The 25889-nt window shown below is 43.0% G+C and overlaps 1 protein-coding gene across 1 annotated transcript in view; it reads left to right on the forward strand.

The window, feature by feature from the left end:
• LOC311241899 (uncharacterized protein) overlaps positions 1-25889 on the forward strand; it is a gene marked incomplete at its 3' end in the record, with an annotated part of 109211 nt that extends 83322 nt beyond the window's left edge. The window contains exons 10-11 of the mRNA XM_084330844.1: positions 20765-20909; positions 25868-25889. Of these exons, the coding sequence (XP_084186970.1) occupies positions 20765-20909; positions 25868-25889 (167 nt within the window). The remainder of the gene's footprint in view (positions 1-20764; positions 20910-25867) is intronic.

Consider the following 25889-nt stretch of genomic DNA (forward strand, 5'->3'; position numbering starts at 1 on the left):
CCCCTGAGTTATTAGACCATGAGCTATTCTTAATTCCTGCATATTGCACATTTTAAAAGTAAAGCTTGACCACCTATTCTGTTTGTCTGTAGCAATCATGACTGCCCAACCCTTGGCACATGCATTCATTAAGTGTGTGTGTGTATTTGTGTGTATCAGAAACGAGCCAAATTTTTATGTCAGCTACAAAATCTTCTGTGAGAAGATCATCCGACAAAGGATAATTGTCAACCAAGAAGTGCTGAAAATGAACCAATGGGTGGCACGTCGAGGATGGGGAGTTAACAGTGACCTGGATGACTACAAATCCGGCCCCTGATAGTGTGTTGCAAGTAGTCCATTGCGGTTGCAAACAAGGAAAATGTGAGACAGGAAGATGTTCATGTGTGTCTGCAAAACTACCATGTACAGATCTTTGTCAATGCCAAAACTGTGCAAATGTTTCTAAGGAAAAGGAGGATAGGGCTACATTAGAGGATGACTCAGATTATAGTGGATGTATAGGGTGAGGGGATTAGGGTTATACAGTAGTAGTGTGATTTGTTTATTTGTTGAGATCAGTTTGACACTGATCCTTCCACACACCTCACTCTTTACTCATTTTACTCCGTAGTGTATATTGTGTATATTGAATATTCCTCTTTACTTTACTTTTTACTTACTTACTTTTTTTACTGTATGAAGCACACTCTCAGGGGCTCATACAGAACCAAGCATTTCATCGTAAACGACCTATTTTACTATTTACGATATTTTATTGTGATAAAAAAAAATGAAACTTGTGTATGTATGTGACGAATAAACCTCTTGAATCTATTTTTGTACCTGCATTCTATTTTGTCTTTAAATGAAAAATAAAAAGGTTAATGAGTAACTTATTGATTTGTAAATTGTTTGACATTATTCAATTATTCCAAATGAATTATTAATACATTTGTCATTACTATCCACTGAACTGTTTTGTGTACGACCTCAATCTTTAGAAAATTGTACCAGCATCTTTAATATTGCAGGTTGGGAATCACAAAGTAAAGTGTTTTTGATACAAATGTGCTGCATGCATCACGGATTGTGTGTTTATGGAGGTTTATTGAATAATTGCCCCGACAGAATCGGTGTGAAATGCTGTGTTGTTGGTGTAGATGGAAGGCGATATGATTTAAATGGACAGTATGGTTAATAACACGAACGTTATCGGCCGTTTCACAGCTGTATTCAATCGGTTGCCTATATCAAGTAGCGTATATGCATATAGGGGCGACAGTGGCTCGGGAGGTAGAGCAGTCGTCTGGCAATCCAGAGGTTCCCGGTTCGATTCCCGCTCCTCCCGGGCAACGTGTCGATGTGTCCTTGAGCAAAACACTTAACCCCTAATTGCTCCTGATGAGCAGGTTGGCACCTTGCATGGTTGCCTCCGCCGTCGGTGTGTGAATGTGTGAGTGAATGGGTAAAATGTGAGTAACAAATTGTAAAGCGCTTTGGATAAAAGCGCTATATGAAAAAGCAGCCATTTACCATTATATAACATTGTTTTGAAACCTATTTTGCGAACGTTAGAATGTGTTTGTTGTCCATTTGCGTCGAGATGTACTACGTGAATGACACGATCACGCAGCTGTTTACACAATCTCTTGTCTGTAACTTGGCAACAAGGAGAGCTGCTATTGGTCTAGCGCAAGATACGTGACCGAACTCGCACCAATTGCGTCAGAGAAAACTCTGCGATGACCAAATATCCGTTCGCGAGGAAAGATCTAGTCCCGACTTTACGAAAATGATTGCGCAAAATGTGCTATTTTGTCAATGGAGAACTTTTTGTTCCTAAATCTACACCAATCGAACTTTCACTCAGAGTGAAAATTGTGTAATTCGCCGAGGTGGGAACGGGATGAAACGATACAGCCTTCACCATACGGCCTAATTTAGTCGTTATGCCAATTCCCTTCCTGGTCGTTGCACGCATTGCCCCACTGTCGGCCTGGGGAGGGTGTAGAACTACCACATGCCTCCTCCGATACATGATACATACTTATTTTTTACCTGACAGCGAGGAGTAAGACGTGCAGAGGTTTGCGCTATTTCCCCCTGATCCCCTTTGTAGGTAGGCGAGTGCTTAGTCCACTGCTCTACCCAGCCGCACTATATCTTCGCCGTTTTTGGTCATAGAATGAAACGGTAAAAAATTCCCAAATCTGCTGACTTGGCTCTACAGGTTTGATTTACAAGAGAGCTGTGGAGAAGTTTTGGTCAGACAGTAAAGACTATTTATAAAATCACGCTAGTTTTTGGGTTTTTTTTTGTGCCATTTTTACTTTTCTAAAGAGGGATTATGAGGCGAGGTGAGCCCTGTGTGAGGGGAATGCTAAATGTATCCCAAATGTACAGTTCGTATGTCGACGATGAGGAACTTGACGAGAGAGAACATACTCGGAGAGGAGTCGGACATTGATTTGATGGACGAAGACGACGAATTTGAGGACCCATCTTTTGTCATCGACAACGAGAGGTAAGACACTTATTTTGGATGTTTAGTGCTTTTGTTTAGTTTACTAAACAAACTGTTCATGAATACAATGAAAATAATGTATTTTCTCACATGTCATTGTCTACAGCGATGATTTGCCTGGGACATCAACCAGCACAATGAGGGGGAGGGGTGGCCAAACCACATCTCAAAGTGTTGATGACCACAACGGGTAAGATAAAAAAAAATAAAAGGATTCCTTACTCAGTTTGCAGATGTTGTAAACTGTCTTTTTACATTTGGTATTGTCATATATTATTATTACTCTGTTTGCATATGTTGTAAACTGTATTTTTATGTGTTATTGTCAGTTATTGCAGACATGATGAGCAGCCTGGAGCTACAGGGAGACCTACAAGGAGAGGACAGTGGGCAAACCAAGCCAGGTCCAGGTCAAATGACCTAGACAGGTGAGACAAACTTATGTCTGTTGTTTATGTCTGGATGTTTATTGCTTTTCTATTATTACTCAGTTTGCAGACTTTGTACGCAATATATACAGAATGGAATGTTGAGAGCGTTTATACAGTGTGTGCAGAGTGTTGTAGTGTGATAGATGAGCAATGTTTTATATGTACAATGTGTGCCATTTATGTGCAGACATGATGAGCAGCCTGGAGCTACAGTCCCGGGATGGAGGACAACCAGGCCAAGACCTCCATCCCAGGCAGCAGAGAATGACCCTAACCTGACACCCTGGAACACAGAAAGGGATCCTGACAGAGCCCCGCAAGTCAGTAGGTTCATGCCCCGCAGACCATCAGGACCCCAGCTAGACCCCCACGCAGCATACTCACCCAAGGAGCTTTTCATGCTGTATTTTTCTACTGATACGATGAAGACCCTGTGTAACAACACTAATAAGAATGCTGCTCAAAACCTAGCAATGGGGAAAAAATATAAGTGGGTTCATATTGACATTGGGGAACTCAACAAGTTCATTGGTCTCCTTATTTATACTGCGCTGGTCTCACTGCCTAGTCTCCAAGACTACTGGAAAGTGACGAATATTCTGTCTGTGCCGTTCCCAAGGACTGTCATGTTCAGAGACCGATTCAGGTAAATTTTGTGGAACCTCCACCTGAGCGATCCAGAGGAGGATGTCATAAATGACGCCAACAAGGGAACACCACAGCATGACAAGCTGTTCAGAGTCAAGCCTCTGATCGATGCCATCCGTGATGCCTGCAAGGCCCATTACCACCCAAAGAAGGCCCTGTCAGTGGATGAGCGAATGGTGGCCACGAAGGCGGAAACTGGAATGACCCAGTATATGAAGGACAAGCCAACACGATGGGGGATCAAGCTCTTCGTGCTGGCTGACTCCGATAACGGCTACACAATCAATTTCAATGTGTACATTGGCAAGTCTCACAAGCCAACAAGTGAGCATGGACTGTCGTACGATGCTGTGATGGATCTAATTCAGCCATCATACCTTGGGACTGGATATCACATCTATGTAGATAACTTCTACACCAGTCCCAAGCTGTACCATGACTTGATGGACTTGAAGTTTGGAGCCTGTGGTACCTACAGGGAGAATAGGAAAGGGTGTCCCAGGGGGAGAGCAAATGCCCTCACCAAGAAGTCAGAGAGAGGCTCAGTGAGATGGATCCGAGAGGAGTCCCTGGTCTTCATCAAGTGGATGGACACACGGGAGGTGTCGGTGTGCTCCACCATCCATCCAGCGGTCTCTCCTGGTGACACGGTCCAGAGGAGAGTGAAGGGAGACGATGGACACTGGACGATGAAGGAGATTCCGTGCCCCACCCCCATCATTGCATATAACAAGCATATGGGAGGAGTCGACCTCTTGGACCAGCTGCTCCAATATTATTCCACCTACGGCAAAAGTGCCCGCTGGTACCATACCCTGTTCCTCCACTTTGTGGATATCGCAACCACAAATGCCTACATCCTGCACTGTGAAATCAGTGAGACAAAACAGGTACAGCACATGACCCACAAGGACTTCATGACTGAGATGGTGGGCAAGCTGTGTGGAGTGGACAGCACAGGACTTCCTGTCAACAGGAAAGCTGACCATCTTCCTGTTGCCATTGCCGTGCCCACAGATGACTCCGATCCCAGACAGAAAGCCACACAGGGCCGTAGGATCTGCCAACACTGCCACCTAGTGGGCAAAAGGAACCTCAGTGCATGGAAATGCAAATCCTGTGATGTAGTCCTCTGTCTGATCATTGGCAGAAACTGCTTTGAAGAGTGGCACAGTTGAGAACAAAAGGATCTACATTTCGCCTATGTTTATTACCCGTGTGTGTTAGAAAATAATTGTTTGTACATTGAATTCTGTTTATTACACATTTGTTTATGTACATATGCAACCTGAGTAGGGATGGGAATCGAGAATCTGAATCGATTGGGAACCGGTTCCTAATTGTCCGATTCCTGGAATCGCATGCCTCCGTGACTATCGATTCCTCTTATCGATGCCATGTTTTTCCGACAGTTGCGCATTTAAAAACAATAACGTCATGTAGCCATAGCAGATTATTTGATTCCTTGACTAGGAAAACCTAAAGGGCTCGATATTGCAACCGTTTTGTGTGTGCAGTGAAAACTGAAAGTGCTTTGCATACTAGTCATTAATTTACATGGTAAAGTAACGTTAGCCGCTAGCTAGCTAAATAGCCATGCTCATTGCAGAGAGAGACAGAGAAAGAACACTGAGCTGGCTCGGGGGGGAGGGAGCCATGTGTGTGTGTTAGGGCTGTCCCCGACTAAGGATTTGGATAGTCTACTATGATTGGCCAAAAGTTGTCGTTAGTCGACTATTAGTCCAGCGGTTCTCAACAGCAGAGAGCTGCCAGGGGTGCCTTGAGATTTAAAGAAAAAAAATATTTTATTTTTATTTTTAATTCTTTTTGGATTACAGAAAATTATCACTAAAGTTGCAGCTGCACTGTTTTCCATGAAAATACCATATTTGGATAAGTTTGACCATTTCTCAAAATCTGAAAATCATTATTTAATAAAACACAGAAAAGGATCATCAAGTTACTCTGGATAAAAAAAAAACTTTACAGACAACATTGAGACAAAGCTTCCTGACACATCTCCATCCAAACTCTTGGAAGAACGAATTGAAATATCATCTGATACCACCTGGAGAGCTCGTTTCAGAGTGTGGTGCTGAGTACCAAGTATCTCATGATGCAGCAGTTAAGGTGTTGATACCATTCAGCACCACATATCTGTGTGAAGCTGGCTTTTCATCCATGACAGCTCTGAAAACAAAATATAGGGCCAAGTTGAGCCTTGAGGATGACATGTGTGTTGCCTTGTCAAAGATCTCCCCACGTATTGACCGTATTATTAGCCAGCAGCAGCAGACCTCGCATTGCGCTAGAAATGTCCACTGAGTGAACGAGTGCTTATTTTCTGTATTTATTTATATATTTTATGTATTTAGTGGGCGGCTACGTGGCGTGGTGGGCAAGGCGCTCGCCACGAAATATGGAGACGCTGGGCTCGCCTGTTCGAGCCCAGCGCTCCACATTTGCTTTCAGTTTAGCTGGTCGTCCACAGTAATACACATTGGCCGTATTACGGGGAGGGAAACTGAAGGGTGGGGATCGGGCGTTGTGGACAGCGACTCCTACAGGTGGGTTGGTGCGCCTGCGCAGTAGAATCAGGAAGTGTCGGGGGCAGCGTGAGCCTCCCACGCGTTACTCCTCGCCACTGAGAGATCGAGCTGCGCAGGTGAAAAGATGCGACTGCTGTTACCTCAAGTACCGGAGGGGACTTGTGCTATGTATGACTTAGTCCACATTGCAGCCGGCTTGTGGGAGGCAAGAAACAGCGTTCGTGACAGGGGAGGGTTGAATTGGATGATACGAAATTGGGATGGGAGAAAGATATAGAAAAAAGTGGGAGAAAAAAAAGTGGATAAAAAAATATTTTCTGTATTTAAAAAAAATACATGATTTTCTGTTTTTGAGAAATTGTCAAACTTATCCAAATATGCTATTTTTATGGAGAACAGTGCAGCTGCAACAGATAGCACTTTAGTGATCCTTTTCTGTATTTAAAAAAATAAATACATGATTTTCAGTTTGAGAAATATCCAAATATGCTATTTTTATGGAAAAGTGTGCAGCTGCAACAGATAGCACTTTAGTGATAATTTTCTGTAATTTTATTTAAAGAAATATGCTATTTGATTTACTACTACAAGCAGTGTAATGTCAACAGTACTAAGCCATTTAGACCTGAAACATTTGTTAATAATGCATTATATAGGCATATACACACATTTCCCGGTTTCTTAAATAAACATTATTTTGAAAGCAAGCACTTTTGTCATCATTGTAGCAAAAAAGACAGGACCGGAAAAGTATTTATCGTATGTAGGGGTGCCCTGGAATATTTTATTGAACACAGGGGTGCCTTGGCAGCAGAAATGTTGAGAACCCCTGTATTAGTAAAAAATAAAAAGTGTAATATTTGTTTTTTTATTTTTATTTTATTTTGATCATTCCATTTGGGCTGTGGGGGGGGCTTAATGTCTGAAGGAGTCGACTGAAGGCTTCTTGTCCTCTACAAAAGCATGCAATTGGTCCACTGATGGATACATCTTGATATTTGTCTAGTCTAGTATGTTCATTAGATGGGTGAAATCCTTTTTCAGTGCCTCTGTGCTATTTTCTTAGGCAGTTAGCCTCTGGTATGCGTGCCATTAGCGTTAGCCACGCTTCTAGGCCTCTTTTCTTTTGGAAAGAACGATAAAAAAAATATATATATATATTTTTTTATAAATATATATATATATATTTTTTTATTCGACTAAGAGGTTGGCAGTCGACTACAGCTCCTTTCGACCGATTAGTCGACTAATAGGGGTCAGCCCTTGTGTGTGTGTGAGAGAGACATCAGAGGAGGTAGAAGCCTCGGAATGTCGTTAGGTGAATTGCTTTCCTAGATGTTACTTATGTGTCAGTTATGTTTTTACTTTTAACCTTTATTTATACAGGTAGGTTATTGCTAATGAATTCTCTTTTGCAATAACGACCTGTTGAATGCAACTACAGTTCAATAGATTAAATTAGTTTTCAAATACATTCTTTTATTTAAGTGTATAGTTAATACATTTTCTACAGTTTTTGTATTTTTCTGACATGGGGGCTCAACAATAAATGATAAATGACAATCAGAAATGTCAAGTTGCATGTTGTTATTTTAACCAGCTTAGTTCTGTTGCATTTCCAATTTATTTATTTAAATTATAAATGTAGCAGGAATCGATAATGGAATCGATAAAGAATCGGATTGATAAGCAGAATCGATAATGGAATCGTATCGATAAAATCTTATCAATTCCCATCCCTAAACCTGAGGGTGCATTTTCATTGTTTTCAATGTTTCATTGAGCATATTTGCTTATAATAAAAAAATACTTTTTCTAAAATTGTTTTTGTGTTGTGCAGTATACAGTCTGTATACAGTATGAAAACTAACCATCAGGTCATATAGGGATTTATCATTGGGAAAATGTATTATCGGCTATTTAGTCCATGGGCCAGAGGCCAAAATTTCACTTGTCGGTGCCACTCAGGGTGACTAAACTTACATATAATTTTTTCAAAGATCTATGTCTGTAGATGATATTTTGGTATGATAGCCGTTCCATAGTGGTAGCTTTATCATAATTATCAAGTCATGAAGTATACCCACCCCCTCAGGAAATTGCATTTCAGATGCTGGCGCATATCCTGTTTAGACTCACGTAGAGGACATCTGTCAATGTTTCACAATATTGTGTTTGGTATCATTTTAAAGGGGACTGTCATCTTTCATTCAAGCTAAGATGTGAATCTTTCTGACCAATATAGAGGTCACTGGAGCTCTTTGAACAGTCAACAACACAAATTTCTACACGATTTTCGCCTAAATGATATACTATCTTTTAGCCTTGTGTCATCTAGGAGCAACAGGGAGACGAAATACAAAATCTACAACACTCTCAGGTAGGGGTGCACGATATTGATTTGTTGACCCCGATATAGATACCGATAACTTTCTGCTCCTCAAGGTCGATAACCAATATATATATTTATTGTAGTGATGCACCGATGTGAAAATTGTGGCCGATACGATAACCGATATTAATATTGCTGTTCTGGCCGATATCGATATTTACCGATGTCGATATCTCTGTATAGAAAACACTTTTTTATGATAATCAAATAAAGAGCTATTTTCCAAAACGCATAATTTCTTTACTTTTGTAACTTATTTTCAGAAATGACTGATATTCTGAAACTATTTAAGGCCAAAACATGTAAAAAGAAAAAAAAAAGATAAAAAAAAAAAATCTTTTTTTTATATCGGCCCATATCGGCCCTATATTGATATCAGACCGATACCGATGTGTAAAAAAAACTGCCATATCGGCGGCCGATATATCGTGCATCACTAATTTATTGTATTATAATTTCTTTCTTTTTAATGTATATTCCTGTAGTTTTGACCTAACCAGATTTATCATGACATGAGCGTTACTACTATGAACAAAACAAAGTCAAGAGAACAGTTTTGACTCTTCAAATAAAGTGACTATATTTATTTTTCCAAATAAATATAATTTGAGTCAATCACAAAATTCCCTGAACAATGAGTGAACTAAAAACCAACAGGTATTGTGCTTTGTCAGTAGGGATGGGTACCGTTCACATTTGAACCGATACGGTACCGGTACCTGTGAATCGATAACCTAACGGTACCTTTTTTCGGTTCTTTAGTCTCTAAAAATGTAATCTACCTACCTCAGTTGTAAAAAAAAAAAAAAAAAAATCCAAACTTCAAAAAACTTCGACCGTTTTCGGCTTGCCATTGCCCCGACTGCTTTGTTGTTGAATCAAGTCAAATCCTAAGTAAGCATATATTGTGCGTGTGACATTTTTATCGTGCATCCCTACTCTCAGGACCATAAGGATTCAGGAAATGTATAATATGCCTATACTATTGCATTGTTACAGGTCCTCTACCAGCATGACCAACCTCTCAATATACTGATGATCCTCCTCTACCATGTCAGCATGACCAACCTCTCCATATACTGATGATCCTCCTCTACCATGTCAGCATGACCAACCTCTCCATATACTGATGATCCTCCTCTACCATGTCAGCATGACCAACCTCTATATACTGATGATTCTCCTCTACCAGCATGACCAACCTCTCTATATACTGGTGATCCTCCTCTACCATGTCAGCATGACCAACCTCTCCATATACTGGTGATCCTCCTCTACCATGTCAGCATGACCAACCTCTATATACTGGTGATCCTCCTCTACCATGTCAGCATGACCAACCTCTATATACTGATGATCCTCATCTACCATGTCAGCATGACCAACCTCTCCAGATACCTGGACCACGGCACTGGCACCTTGGCACTGCAAGCTAATACATGTGTCCGAACTGGCTGAGTCTCTGGACTCAGAGTACTGCAGCACTCTGCTGGGATACTATGACTTTTCTGGGGATGACTGTGCCAGCGCTTTCAAAGGAAAGAGACCGGTGAATCCATTGAATAATCTGCAGAAGAACCCTAGATTCCAGAAGGCTTTTAGTCAGCTTGGTGCATTGTCGCTGGTAACAGATGAACATTGTTACTCAGCTGATAGAGTTGTACTCTTCCTGATGAATTGTCGTACAGAACTTGTAAGTCGCTTTGGATAAAAGCGTCAGCTAAATGACTAAATGTAAAACAGGAGATAGAGTCCTTCACATGCATTATGGATGGCCATGGTTGGATGAAGTCAGTTGATGCCGCGTGAGCCAAGATGCTGCAGAAAATTATGGTGCTGATAAAGTCCTGTGCCTTCATTTATCAACGTTGCGTACGCACAGATATGTGCGTAACCCGTGCGTACGATAATTTCTAAGCAAAGTGTGGGACTTATCAATTTGAACTTGTGCTTGACTTTGTGCGTATATTTACGCACAGCTCCGACCTTGCGTACCTGGCGCCCGGTGGTAGAATATGAATATTGCAACGCGGAAATAAGCTTCCGTGCATTAGTTTCAACACTGGCGTGTTCTGTATGGCCCGTAATTCATTATAGTTCATTGTAAAATAGCGACAGTAGTGTAATTATTGTCAAACCCTATAAATATAGCATTTGGAATAGGTCTTTCTCTCCGAATGAATGCAGCATGGTTTATATATAGCGTTATCGGGTGCACTGACTGCGCTCGCGGGGAACTGTTTTCAGAGATAGCAGATAGGGATGAATGAGGGGCAGTCTAATTGCAGAGAGAACAGAGATTAACTAGAGTCCACTGCCTTTTCCGTGCTTATTTGAGAAGGGTCCAGCTGCATAACTGGAGAGCAACGCTCTCAGGGCCAAGATAGCACTTATACTATTTTGAGAGAGACAGCAGACAGACAGATAGACACTGTTCCACGGTCTGTGTGTGTGTGACTACTAGTCTCCTAGTAGAGACTCACCCCCCCCCCCCCCCTCTGGACCACCTCCTAGTAGAGACCCCCCCCCCCTCTGGACCACCTCCTAGTAGAGACTTCCCCCCCCCCTCTGGACCACCTCCTAGTAGAGACTTTCCCCCCCCCCCCCCCCCCCCTCTGGACCACCTCCTAGTAGTCAGTCTCCAGAGTCTCTACTAGGAGGGGGGGGGGGGGGGTGAGTCTCTACTAGGAGGTGGTCCAGAGGGGGGGGGGGGGGTCTCTACTAGGAGGTGGTCCAGAGGGGGGGGGGGCTGAGTCTCTACTAGGAGACTAGTAGTCGCACGCACACACACTGTTCCACAGTCTGTCCGTCTCTCTGCTGTCTCTCTCAAAATAGTATACGTGCTATCTTTGCCCTTTGAGCGTTGCTCTCCGGGTATGCAGCTGGACCCTTCTCAAATCAGCACGAAAAAAGCTATAAGCTTATAAAACGATTTAATATGCTAAACTTCATTTTAAATTCTTTAATTCACATTTGTTTATTTCATAAAGATTTTCCCAACATAATGCTACCTGCCCCGACCAGATCCGTGACTCTGTTGCGATACAGATGAATTATCTACTCGGAATAGTATAAAGTGGCTATCTTTTATGCTGTAGATCACTGCTGGTACGTGCGTGCAGAACCTTTATTTCAGCGGGGACTGTACGTGTTTATTTGACGTTACTGTACAATATATGTGTGTATTAAAAGTTGGAGCTGTCTTTTATTGTAATATAATAATTATTAATATTGAAAATTATAATAATAATTTATAGGCTACCTAATACCGACATCAAAATAGATTGTATGCCTCTACGAATCATATTAAACCATGCAGGTAGAAAATTGACGGATAACTTTAATCCCTGGGTATTAATCGAACGTTAAAAGAACTAAACGAGGAAAGGCATTCATATTCCAGCATGCATTAATGACACCAACGGGCAACGGCAAACAGTGGTTAACGGTCTTTATTAGTGTTTTGAGCTGTCCAGGCAGAATTGCAGCAATGGTCTTAGGGAGTCGTTAATATCTGACATCACCGTGTACAAGTCCGCCAGCCTGTCTCATATTTATTCCATAACACGGGTTGTGTCTTCTTGGTTCGACAGCGCCTCCGTGAACAATCTCGCTCGTGGAGTTTCTCAGAGTTCACTCGGGTTAGTCCATTATTTCACATCCCATGGGGGGTGTTTCATTACCATATATGGATAATCATGCACGAGCATTGACGGTAAGAACAAATGGTATTTATCAATACGGAGTGCGTAGGACCCGTGTACGCACGGTTGATAAATCCCGATATTTCTGTGCGTACACACATTCTAAATTCCGTGCGTAGGAACGGATATAGAACACTTTCTACGCAACGTTGATAAATGAGGGCCCTGGATGCAAACTCCAAAGTAGACATTGAACGCCTGCCTCCCCCCAAGGTCTGTCTCATCCCACATGTACAGCAAGCCAACTTCATAGTCGCCTGCTACAAAAGAGCAGAACAGCCAATATTCAAGAGGCCCAAAGCCTATTATCAAAGTATGGACTGGGAAAAACAAGGAGGAGGAGGTGTTCGAACCTGTCTGGACGGTTGGACCCATCCTCCGTCCTTCTCTTGTTGAGGTACTGGCTCTTGATAAGGAGGCAGATTATGCAAAAAATAACATGGATGAGGAGGATGGAGAGTACGAGTGTGACGAGTCCATGATATCCAGTGCATATGAAAACATATAGTTTGAACCTTAGCAATAAATAAATCACAAAAACCAATATTAACCTAAATCGATCTCGTCCAATGCACTACATTTTAGTTAAAAGGGAAAATAGAGATGTGATATAAAAATAAAATCTGCGTTTTTTGCTTTTTCTGTCCTGAAATTTAATCAAGATGTGTTTGAATCTTAAAAATAACAATTGTACTGAATTCCTTGGGTCAAACCTGTTTGGGAAAATGTTTTAATTTGTCTCTATAAATGTTGTTAACTTCAAAAGTTATGCTGTTTTCTTTTTCTTATTTTTCAGGTTTTGGTTCAGGATAGGGACATTATTCCAACCCTGTCAGAATCTTAAAATAGACACTTCAAGGATTAATAAAAAACAGGTGGTGAAAAAGAATTCACCCTATGCAGGTGGACCTATGTTTCCATCTACTATAATGGCTGTTCTGTATAGTTTAATAGGAGTCTAATACTGCTCTTCTAATTTAAGGCTCACAATGACCTGTAACAATGAAATAGTATAGGCATATTATACATTTCCTGAATCCTTATGGTCCTGAGAGTGTTGTAGATTTTGTATTTTGTCTCCCTGTTGCTCCTAGATAACACGAGGCTAAAAGATAGTATATCATTTAGGCGAAAATCGTGTAAAAATGTGTGTTGTTGACTGTTCAAAGAGCTCCAGTGACCTCTATATTGTTCAGAAAGATTCACATCTTAGCTTGAATAAAAGATGAGATAGTCTCCTTTAAAATGATACCAAACACAATATTGTGAAACATTGACAGATGTCCTCTACATGAGTCTAAACAGGATATGCGCCAGCATCTGAAATGCAATTACCTGAGCGGGTGGGTATATTTCATGACTTGATAATTATGATAAAGCTACCACTCTGGAATGGCTATCATACCAAAATATCATCTACAGACATAGATCTTTGAAAAAATTATATGTAAGTTTAGTCACCCTGAGTGGCACCGATATCTGGTCTGGCCCATGGACTAATTGTAATAATTCTGCCTCATGAACATTGGCAAACATTATTGTTTAAGCATTTTTGGTTGAAATAAAGGTAGTTATAATGTTTATCATTTGTCGCGGCTAAGTGGCGCAGTGGGCAAGGCGCTCGCCACTAACGCAGGAGTTGCTGGGTTTGAGCAACTCCTACAGGTCGGTTGGTGCGCCTGTACAGCAGAATCAGTCCACACTGGCGCTGCTCTGATGGCTGCCTTTCTGATCGCTCCGACGAGACTGTGCTTTATTTTGTTAATTTTTATAGTATTAGGAGTTTTATTTGCACCAACTGTTGGTGCATTATATGTGTATGACCGTCAGTCAATCATTGACATTGGATTAAGAAAAACTTACCGTTTGGATTGCTCTCTGGATCGGATCGCTGAACAGCAGAAATGGCCCGCCGAGATCCTTTGTTATGCCGGCCATGGCCGAGACCAGAAACCGCCGCGAAGACGAGGAAAGAGAGCCGGGGTCCGGAACAGACTGAGGTCCAAACGACACAGAACCACATTGCCCAGCATATTGTTGGCCAATGTGCAATCGATAGGAAACAAATTGGACGACATCAGAGCAAGGATCCAATTCCAGAGGGACATTCGGGATTGTAACGTCCTCTGTTTCACAGAAACTTGGCTGAGTCCAGATGTCCCAAATCACGCAATAGAACCGGCAGACCATTTCTTCGTTCTCCGCAAAGACCGGACGGCACAAGAGTCACTAAAGACGAGAGGAGGCGGCATTGCCTTCATGATAAACAAGGAGTGGTGCGATTTAGGCAACACAAAGGAACTGTCTAACCACTGCTCCCCAGACCTGGAGTTTATCACGATAAAATGTCGACCCTTCTTCCTCCCAAGAGAGTTAACGTCCATCATCCTCATCGGAGTGTACATTCCACCACACGCGAACACTGGGGTCGCACTTTCAAAACTTCACGACGAGGTAAACAAACTCCAGGCAGCTAATGTTGACGCTGCCATTTTGGTCTTGGGGGATTTCAACAGCGCGCGTCTTAAAAAGGTGCTGCCGAATTTCTATCAGCATGTGACCTGTCCCACCAGAGGCGAGAACATATTAGACCATGTATACTCGCAATTTAAGAATGGGTACAAGTCACAGGCTCTTAGTCCATTCGGTAAAAGCGATCACGCCGCCATCTTTCTTTTGCCAAAGTACAGACAAAGTCTCAAGCGAACGCCGGTGGTCTCGCGAGAGGTTAAGCGTTGGGCCGTGACGTCAGTGGAGTCACTCCAAGCAGTGCTGGGAAGCACAGAATGGAGTGTATTCCGTGATAACACAGCCAATATTAACGAATACACCGAAACGGTGATTGACTATGTCTGTACTCAGGTAGAAGTAATAATCCCCACCACCAAAATTAATATCTACCCAAATCAAAAGCCCTGGGTAGACAAATCCGTCCGTGAGGCTCTGAAAGTGCGCACATCAGCATACAACACCGGGCTGGTGACAGGCAACATGGAAGAACACAAGATGGCAAGATTCAACGTCAGGAGAGCAGTAATAGAGGCAAAACGGCGTTACAGGGATAAAGTTGAACTTCAGTTTGAACAGGCTGACTCTAGAGGCATGTGGCAGGGCCTCAGAACAATGACAGACTACAAAGGAACCCCCCTCAAACTGAACAGTGACATCTCCTTAGCAAATGATCTCAACTCCTTCTATGCGAGGTTTGAGGCTGTGAATAACAACACCAGCCTACAAACCACGGCAATGGGGGGGGGGGGGGGTCTGCTGATGGAGACTCAGTGTTCAGGGTAACAGAGCATGAGGTGAGACGGATCTTTAAAAAAGTGGATATCAGGAAGGCAGCAGGACCGGACGGCATCCCCGGCCGCGTCCTAAAAGTCTGTGCCGACCAACTGGCCCCGGTATTCACTGACATCTTCAACCTGTCCTTGGAACAGGCCGTCATCCCCACCTGTCTGAAGAAGTCCACCATCATCCCTGTACCCAAAAAATCTACGCCCGCTTGCCTCAACGACTACCGCCCTGTAGCCCTCACCTCCATAGCCATGAAGTGCTTTGAGAAGCTAGTGAAGGGCTACATCTGTTCCTCCCTCCCCATCAACCTGGACCCTCTGCAATTTGCATATCGCCCCAACAGGTCCACGGAGGACGCCATAGCCCATGTGCTGCACACAGCAGCATCACATCTGGACAAGAGGCAGGGGAACTATGTGAGAATGCTGTTCATCGACTACAGCTCAGCATTCAATACCATAGTCCCCTCCAAACTCATAGCCAAGCTCAGGGACCTGGGCTTGAACTATGACCTGTGCCAGTGGGTCCTGGACTTCCTGACGGGCAGACCCCAGGTGGTAAGAGCCGGCAACTGCACCTCCTCATCCATCACGCTCAACATAGGGGCCCCCCAGGGCTGTGTTCTGAGCCCCCTCCTCTACTCCCTGTACACACATGACTGCGTAGCACAGCGGAACAACAACACCATCATCAAATTTGCTGATGACACAGTAGTGGTGGGCCTGATCTCTGCCAACGACGAAAGAGCCTACCTGGAAGAGGTAGAGAACCTGTCACAGTGGTGTCAGGAGAACTGCCTCTCCCTGAACGTCAGCAAAACAAAAGAGATGATTGTGGACTTCAGGAGGTCGGGGGTCAAGGACTACAGCCCCCTCAGCATCGACGGGGCACCAGTTGAGAGAGTGAACAGTTTCAAGTACCTCGGAGCCCACATATCCGAGGACTTGACATGGACCACACACATTGACAGTGTTGTGAAGAAGGCACGACAACGCCTCTACTTCCTCAGGCGCCTAAGGACGTTCCAAGTCAGTCAGAAGATCCTTAGGAACTTCTACTCATGTACAATAGAGAGCATCCTGACCGGCAACATCACCTCCTGGTTTGGGAATAGCACTGCACAAGACCGTAGCAGACTACAAAGAGTGACACGTTCAGCCGAACGCACAATTAGAGGGGGGCTTCCCACCCTCCAGAACATTTACAACAAGCGGTGCAAGGGGAAGGCTAAGAGAATTATTAAGGACTCGAGCCACCCGAACAACTGCCTCTTTGAACTGCTGCCGTCAGGCAAGCGATACCGGAGTCTTATGGCGAGCACAGAAAGACTCAGAAGGAGCTTCTATCCCCATGCCATCAGGCTGCTAAACGAACAATAATCGCTAAACGAACAATAATCACTATGCAACAACCATCAAATGCACACAGCACACACACCCACACGCACACACTCACTCAAACAAACAACTCACTGCAGCACCCACTCTCCACACTTTAGATCACACAAACACACTTACACTTTATATTTATTGATAAAGGATTTGCACTACAACTCGTACACCTACTGTGAATTGTACCTAAACTGCACCTCGTCCATTTATGCCTTGCACTATATAGTATTGTATATTAGCACACTGCACAGTATTGTATATTGTATGGTAACTACGTCTACGAACATTGTACATATGTCTAAACTGAACACTGTGACCTCTTTTTTTACTTCTAATTTTTACTATGTTTTTATTTCATACTTATCTTGTCATGCACAGTCTCTGGAGCGCAACAGTAAGAAGCATTTTGTACAAAAGTATTCTGTACTTCTGTATGACAACTATTAAAGAAACTTGAACTTGAAACTTGAAGCAACGGGGGCAGCGTGAGCCTCCCACGCGTTACTCCTCGCAGCTGAGATATCGCGCTGTGCAGGTGAAAAGATGCGACGGCTGCCTCCTCGTGTACCGGAGGGGAGTTTTTGTATGCAGAGCTTACCAGATCGGTCAGGGCCGCGTCTATTCTTTTACCAACGGATTTCCAGTTCTGCGATCTGATTGGCCACTGACTTTTCTGGTGCGATCTGATTGGCCACTGACGTTTCTGGTCATGTGACATGTGCGCCCAATCGTGTGACGCGCCCATTTCCACCTCGAACAGCAGCAAACTACCTAACACCTAGTTTATCACTGGTTAAGCTTAGGCGACTCTTTCGAAGTTGGTTAAGGTTAGAGTTTGGAATCAGGGCTGGTGTTCTATCGCCCTGCTCTAAGACAAACTCTAACCTTAACCAACTTCGAAAGAGTGCCTAAGCTTAACCGGCGAAAGAAACGGCGTCACACGATTGGTGCGACCAGAAACGTCAGTGGCCAATCAGAGCGCAGAACGCGAACGCGGAACTGGAAATCCGTTGGTAAAAGAATTCAGGCATCAGGGCCAGCATGAGAGACAAGAGTCTATCATGTTTCGGTGAGTGTAGAAAGGTTTGCAATCAGTGTCACTTGCGTGTGTGTTGTGGAATATTTTAAATGAGCCAAGACCGTGAACTGTAGAAATTCAGATGAGTCAAATTGTATAAAAAAAAAAACTGTTTATTTCTGTATATAACATTACGCTCTCTTATCATGTTGATGAGACAGAAAGGCCACTGTTGCATGGCCTTAGAGCATTGTTGCTGACTCAACCTGTGTGTTTGTTTGCTTGATTGTACAGGCTGAGAGAAAGAAATAAACCTGTGTTCAACAAAGCGGAGTCCTGGCTGTCCCTTGCATAACTGAAACACAACGCAGAACCATTTACACCAGTCACACTTGGCTACTAACGTTGCGTAAAAAACAATAACGTTATAAACTATATACACTATGTACAACGAAACAATGATTTACATTAGTATTTACAGTGATATAATATGCAGTGAATTAACGTTATACGATTTTAATTATAAATACAAATATGGTAACGTGGTTCATCAGAGCACTCGTGTGTGTTGGGTCAGGGTGACTAAAGCCAGGAGTCTAGGCTGTGGTGACGTCAGTCAGCAGCGCCAAAGTTAAGTGTAGTTTGTCAGTGAACGAAAAAAACAAACGTTGTTGTTTTGCTACTTTACTATTAATTGTGATTTTTTTCATGTTGAGCTATAGATTGTGGATGAATACACACAGAAAGGTACACCATGCCAATGTTCATGCTTTATTTGTTTTAAAGGGGACATGCATTATAAATGGCTTTTTTCTGTGTTTAGCATGGTTTTATAGTAATAGGAGTTGGTACCAATGGGTCTGTGTCTCTAATTACCATATTGACTAATCAGTCTAGTCTCGAGTTCACGAGATCCTCCCTCACTCAACTAAGCTGTTCTGATTCGACGGTTTTGCTGACGTTAATATAGCACTGATTTGCATAACTAACGCCCCCTCTATGGTTGACAGCGACAGTAGAGCGACTTCCTCAAACTAACCTCGTTCCCAGCTTTATCTCGAGAGATAAAGCCTGGTAAAGCACTACGGCCGAAAGTGGGAATCAGGTAGGAAGTCCCGCCCCTGAAATCACGACACGGTGCTCATGAAAATGTATTCCCCCCAGAAACAACCTCGTTATCGCCTCCCTCGACAGGCTGACAGACCTGCTTGTTGTTTGTTTCGCTGGGGACTATAAACAGATCAGGGGGTGCCCGGAAACCGGAAAGCCTGTAGCCGGTATTTCTGTATTTCCGATTCACATTTTAGGAGGCATAGCTTTACCAGCCTATCCTCAAACAGAGCGAGGCAGATAGTGTAACCTGACACTTCCTCAAAAAGAGCGAGGCAGACAACGAGTGAGTGAGTGAGTGAGAGAGAGAGAGAGGGATAGAGATAGAGAGGAGGAGAGCAGAACAGAGCAGAGCTTCTGTCTGGGAAACACCGCGCATGAGGAAGCAGCAGTAGCACATACTCATTTACACACAACCTGGGCTGGACCGCGCGCAGGGAAGCAGCAGTAGCACATACTAATTTACACACAACCTGGACCTCGCAGGGAAGCAGCAGTAGCACATACTCATTTACACACAACCTGGACCTCGCAGGGAAGCAGCAGTAGCACATACTCATTTACACAGTGCTTATGGGCGGAGCCAGGCCAACACAGCCTGAAATCCAAAGTGAGAAAAATGTGGCTTTTGAGTACTTGATTAGAAATATAAAACAATTAATCTTTTTTAATAAAAGCTTACAGATGTCTTCAATAGACTCTCAGGAATTGTGTAAAGTTGCCCAAGTAGGGCTAGGAATAGCAATGCATGTCCCCTTTAAACGAGACGATTTTAAAATGGGTCCATTGGAAATACATTGTGATTTCAAGAGGGGTGGATGATGTAACCACTACACCTCCCTATTGGTGAGACTGTGCTGAAAAGAATGATACTAAACATACCATGGTAAACCATTTTTAAATGTGAATTATACAATTTAAATCAAAAGTAGCCAAAACATTGAAAATAGTCCAGGACTCCAGAGTGTTTTAACATGACTTCCTTTAATCTAATATACATTTTGTATTAATTTACATCTGTGTCCCATCTTGTATTGTACAATAATTGTTTCCAAAAGAAAAATGTCCGGTATAAATTTCCAGTTCTCTATCTGAATACAGATACAGATTATTTTATTGGTTGAACAGATACAGATAATGAGGTCTCTGTACACCCCTATTCTGTAGCTTCATCATATAAACTCCACATATTTATATTTTACACTGTATACTGCTATGCACTTTACTGTTATTTAGCGATTTGGTTAGATGCCAACTTAATTTCGTTGTACTGTACAATCGCAATACAATTTAATCTAATATGGTTATTCAATGCAAGGGGTCAATCGTCAATGACAGACAACAGGAAGTGCAGCAAGAACGATATGACTGTATCCACTAGGGACTTGGTCAACCAAATGTTGATAGATGCAGATTACATTAGATTTGGCAGAAAAACACTTCAAAACAAGTACAATGTCACTTTCTGGGTCCATGTAAAGCTGTTGATGTGCTAATACTACTCATCTTACGAATTTACATTTTCTTCCAAACAACAGGGCAAAGTAGTATTTGTGGGGGTGATATCTGGTAAAAACAAATTGTGGATAGTAAAGCAGTTGCCTCTGGGATGAATTTCCTAAGAATACATACTTAGATTTTGTGGATTTAACAAAAACGTTTTAGTCATCCCTGTTTATGCTTGACTCATCCCCTGTTTATGCTTGACTCCAACACAGATATCTTCCCTGACCTTCCCTCCACTCACAAACAGAAGAACAGCGACAATCCAAGGCAATGGTTTGACCAGGATGGGGCAAATGTTACTACAGAAAGACATAAGAACAAAGCAGAAAGACATCTCATACCCTACTCCTGTGACCAGTGTGAAAAGGGCTTCAGTACTTCATCTGACTTAAAGCGACACCAGCATGTTTGTACAGGAGGGATTCCCTACTGCTGTGACCAGTGTGGAAAGTGCTTCAATCATTTATCTAATTTAAAGCAACACCAGCGTTTTCATACAGGAGAGAAAGGACGTAAATGTGACCAGTGTGGAAAGTGCTTCAATCATTTAACTCGTTTAAAGGAACACCAGCGTGTTCATACAGGAGAGAAACCCTACTCATGTGACCAGTGTGGAAAGTGCTTCAGTAAAGCATATAGTTTAAAGCAACACCAGCGTATTCATACAGGAGAGAAACCATATAAATGTGATCAGTGTGGAATGAGCTTTATCAGAAAGTATCAATTTCAAATACACCAGCGTGTTCATACAGGCGAGAAACCATATAAATGTGTTCAGTGTGTTAAGTGCTTCAATCATTTATCTCATTTAAAGCAACACCAGCGTGTTCATACAGGAGAGAGACCCTACCACTGTGAAGAGTGTGGAAAGCGCTTCACTAACTCGGGTAATTTAAAGCAACACCAGCGTGTTCATACAGGAGAGAAACCATATAAATGTGATCAGTGTGGAATGAGCTTTATCAGAAAGTATCAATTTCAAATACACCAGCGTGTTCATACATGAGAGAAACCCTACCACTGTGACCAGTGTGGAAAGTGCTTCAATCATTTATCTAATTTTAAGCAACACTAGTATGTTCATACAAGAAACAAAAATAAAACGGCTAGAAACTGATATAACTAAATCAAGGGAGGACCTGGACGCGCGTATCTTTTCCGCAACGGAATTCGGTTTCCGGGTTCCTCTGATTGGCCACTGACCCCACGTGACCCTACCCTATTACACGCCCCCTTATCGACGCGCGTTATGCGACGCTCTACAGCTCTTTCGCTGACTTCCTGACTTCCTCTTTTGCTGACTTCCTGACTTCCTCGCAGGACAGCTGTTTCCGTATTTATAATATTGGAAACGCCGCGCTGTGAGCGCTGTGAAGCACTTCTGTATTAAATGCCGACAGCACCTCTGTATTAAATGCAGACTCATCAATCAATCCATAACAACATTAACGATAACGTTAACGTTAGCATTAGGCTAACGCCAAGCTGTAATGTTACCAGTCTCACGTCTATCTGCTAACGTTAGCATTAGGTAATAACCGGTTTAAAATGGATGGAGATTACCTCACGTTGTGTCTATTCTGCTAGCATTAACGTTACTAGTACAAACAATCAAACCAAAACATTGACATCTAACTTATCTTTAGATATTTACTCAACCTCTAATGTCTAACTATGAATGAACACAACACTCTAACTTAACATCTTTAGCTAATAAAGTACTCAACCTCTACTGTCTTTAACTATGAACAAACACAACACTCTAACTTACCATCTTTAGATAATAAAGTACTCAACCTCTACTGTCTTTAACTATGAACAAACAACACTCTAACTTACCATCTTTAGATAATAAAGTACTCAACCTCTACTGTCTTTAACTATGAACAAACACAACACTAACTTACCATCTTTAGATAATAAAGTACTCAACCTCTACTGTCTTTAACTATGAACAAACACAACACTATGTTCTGGGCTTATGGTTTGTCCAGCAAGGCAATCACTGGACTGAACCTCTGCTGCAGCTTATGGCTGCTTGTATCGGGTCTATGGCAGGGTCGTAGCACACGTTAAGAGGGGGAGACGTGACAATCTGAGATCGTCTCAAGTTAAAGTCTTCTCGTGGTATGCTTTCACAGGGAGATCCTGATATAGAACTGATTGTGCTTAGGGCTCAGACCCATGGTCTTACAGTAGGACTGAGCGTACTTAGGGCTCAGAGTGACCCATGCTCTTACAGTAGAACTGAGCGTACTTAGGGCTCAGAGTGACCCATGCTCTTACAGTAGGACTGAGTGTACTTGGGGCTCAGACCCATGGTCTTACAGTAGGACTGAGTGTACTTAGGGCTCAGAGTGACCCATGCTCTTACAGTAGGACTGAGTGTACTTAGGGCTCAGAGTGACCCATGCTCTTACAGTAGGACGGAGTGTACTTGGGGCTCAGAGTGACCCATGCTCTTACAGTAGGACGGAGTGTACTTAGGGCTCAGAGTGACCCATGCTCTTACAGTAGGACTGAGTGTACTTGGGGCTCAGAGTGACCCATGCTCTTACAGTAGGACGGAGTGTACTTAGGGCTCAGACCCATGCTCTTACAGTAGGACTGAGTGTACTTATGGCTCAGACCCATGCTCTTACAGTAGGACGGAGTGTACTTGGGGCTCAGTGACCCATGGTCTTACAGTAGGACTGAGCGTACTTGGGGCTCAGACCCATGCTCTTACAGTAGGACGGAGTGTACTTGGGGCTCAGAGTGACCCATGCTCTTACAGTAGGACTGAGTGTACTTAGGGCTCAGAGTGACCCATGCTCTTACAGTAGAACTGAGTGTACTTAGGGCTCAGAGTGACCCATGCTCTTACAGTAGGACGGAGTGTACTTGGGGCTCAGACCCATGCTCTTACAGTAGGACGGAGTGTACTTGGGGCTCAGACCCATGCTCTTACAGTAGGACGGAGTGTACTTGGGGCTCAGAGTGACCCATGGTCTTACAGTAGGACTGAGCGTACTTGGGGCTCAGACCCATGCTCTTACAGTAGGACGGAGTGTACTTGGGGCTCAGACCCATGCTCTTACAGTAGGATTGAGTGTACTTGGGGCTCAGACCCATGCTCTTACAGTAGGACTGAGTGTACTTGGGGCTCAGAGTGACCCATGCTCTTACAGTAGGACTGAGTGTACTTGTCTACACTCTACTCGGTTGAGTACTTTATTATCTAAAGATGGTAAGTTAGAGTGTTGTGTTTGTTCATAGTTAAAGACAGTAGAGGTTGAGTACCTTATTATCTAAAGATGGTAAGTTAGAGTGTTGTGTTTGTTCATAGTTAAAGACAGTAGAGGTTGAGTACTTTATTATCTAAAGATGGTAAGTTAGTGTTGTGTTTGTTCATAGTTAAAGACAGTAGAGGTTGAGTACTTTATTATCTAAAGATGGTAAGTTAGAGTGTTGTGTTTGTTCATAGTTAAAGACAGTAGAGGTTGAGTACTTTATTATCTAAAGATGGTAAGTTAGAGTGTTGTGTTCATTCATAGTTAGACATTAGAGGTTGAGTAAATATCTAAAGATAAGTTAGATGTCAATGTTTTGGTTTGATTGTTTGTACTAGTAACGTTAATGCTAGCAGAATAGACACAACGTGAGGTAATCACCATCCATTTTAAACCGGTTATTACCTAATGCTAACGTTAGCAGATAGACGCGAGACTGGTAACATTACAGCTTGGCGTTAGCCTAATGCTAACGTTAACGTTATCGTTAATGTTGTTATGGATTGATTGATGAGTCGGCATTTAATACAGAGGTGCTGTCGGCATTTAATACAGAGGTGCTGTCGGCATTTAATACAGAGGTGCTTCACAGCGCTCACAGCGCGGTGTTTCCAATATTATAAATACGGAAATAGCTGTTATGCGAGGAAGTCAGGAAGTCAGCGAAAGAGGAAGTCAGGAAGTCAGCGAAAGAGCTGTAGAGAGTCGCATAACGCGCATCGATAAGGGGGCGTGTAATAGGGTAGGGTCACGTGGGGTCAGTGGCCAATCAGAGGAAACCGAATTCCGTTGCGGAAAAGATACACGCTGCCCGGCCACGCGCGCTGTTGTCGCACGGAACCCGCAAGTGCCTGCGTGCACGGCTGGTGTGTCTGCGCTGTGACTCACGGGTGGGAAGCAAATTGAATCGCTTTGGTTGGATTCAGAGGCGTGCGCCACGCGCATTTTCACAGAAATACACTCAATATCTGCATTATTACCACACATATAGATGTTGTTCAACCAGCTAATGTGTATGTATCTTTCCCAATACAAATAAACCATACTGTAACGTTTTGAGGTTTAAAACGTTATTGACAACTCTTGAGGCAGATGCTATTTCTCAGTCTTTGTTTATTCAACAGTTCTCAGTTACAGGCTGCAGTGCGCGAGTGACTCATCCCTATAGCTTCCCATGCCTCAAGAGAGTGCACCTTGGGTGCCACACCCTCTTATACCTTCCCCAGGTCAGCCCCTGCCCCCTCGACTCTGTCAACCCGCGCAACCAATAGCGTCGCCGCGGAGTACAGTGACAGCTCGCTGACCAACCGACCCAAATCCCAGGGTCGCTACAATACTATACTTTTTCAGGAGTACAGTCACACTGATTTCATCATTCTAAAATTAATTCTAACATTCTAATTAATTATATAATAACTGGTTATACATGCAAAATGGACAATAGAACACTGGAACTGGAAATCTTTAAAAAATCTTCAAACGGGGTCCTGCCTTCGCATATAGACTAAGCATTTACAGCTGTTCCAATGTAAATGTGCCTTCCTCCATGGGCTTTTGCCCGCTCTGAAGTAATTCCAGAGGGGGAGGGGAGATCAAACCCTGCGGGACCAACAGACAGACGGCTATTAAATGTGTTGCAAAGTGCACTGCCCGCAGATGGGCCGTTCATTTTGGGATAAATAAATAACAATGACAATGTGTATTATTATTATTAGATAGTTTGCATTCCAGAGCAATTCAGCATTCCAGAGCAATTTGCCTCATTGTTATTCATAATTTTGAATCACAAATCTTCTTCTTCTTCTTGGGGTTTTACGGCAGACGGCCACCATCTGAATGGGGCATTTACCGCCATCTTCTGGAATCCTTTATCCCCTACAGTGTCCATTTTCCCTTCCCCATCATGAAGTGCAGCTAATGCTGCTTCTCCCTGACTGAGCCCCCCTCTGCGAGACACTCCTTGCCTCCTATGGGCTAACTCTGGACTTCTTGAATATTCACAATCCCCTTCTCTAATTCCCTAACCACTTCCTCCCATTTCAGACCATCCATGCCCAAGTGTTGA

The sequence above is a fragment of the Notolepis coatsorum genome, assembly GCF_963971535.1.
Source record: "Notolepis coatsorum genome assembly, chromosome: 1".
Classification (NCBI taxonomy): Eukaryota; Metazoa; Chordata; class Actinopteri; order Aulopiformes; family Paralepididae; genus Notolepis; species Notolepis coatsorum.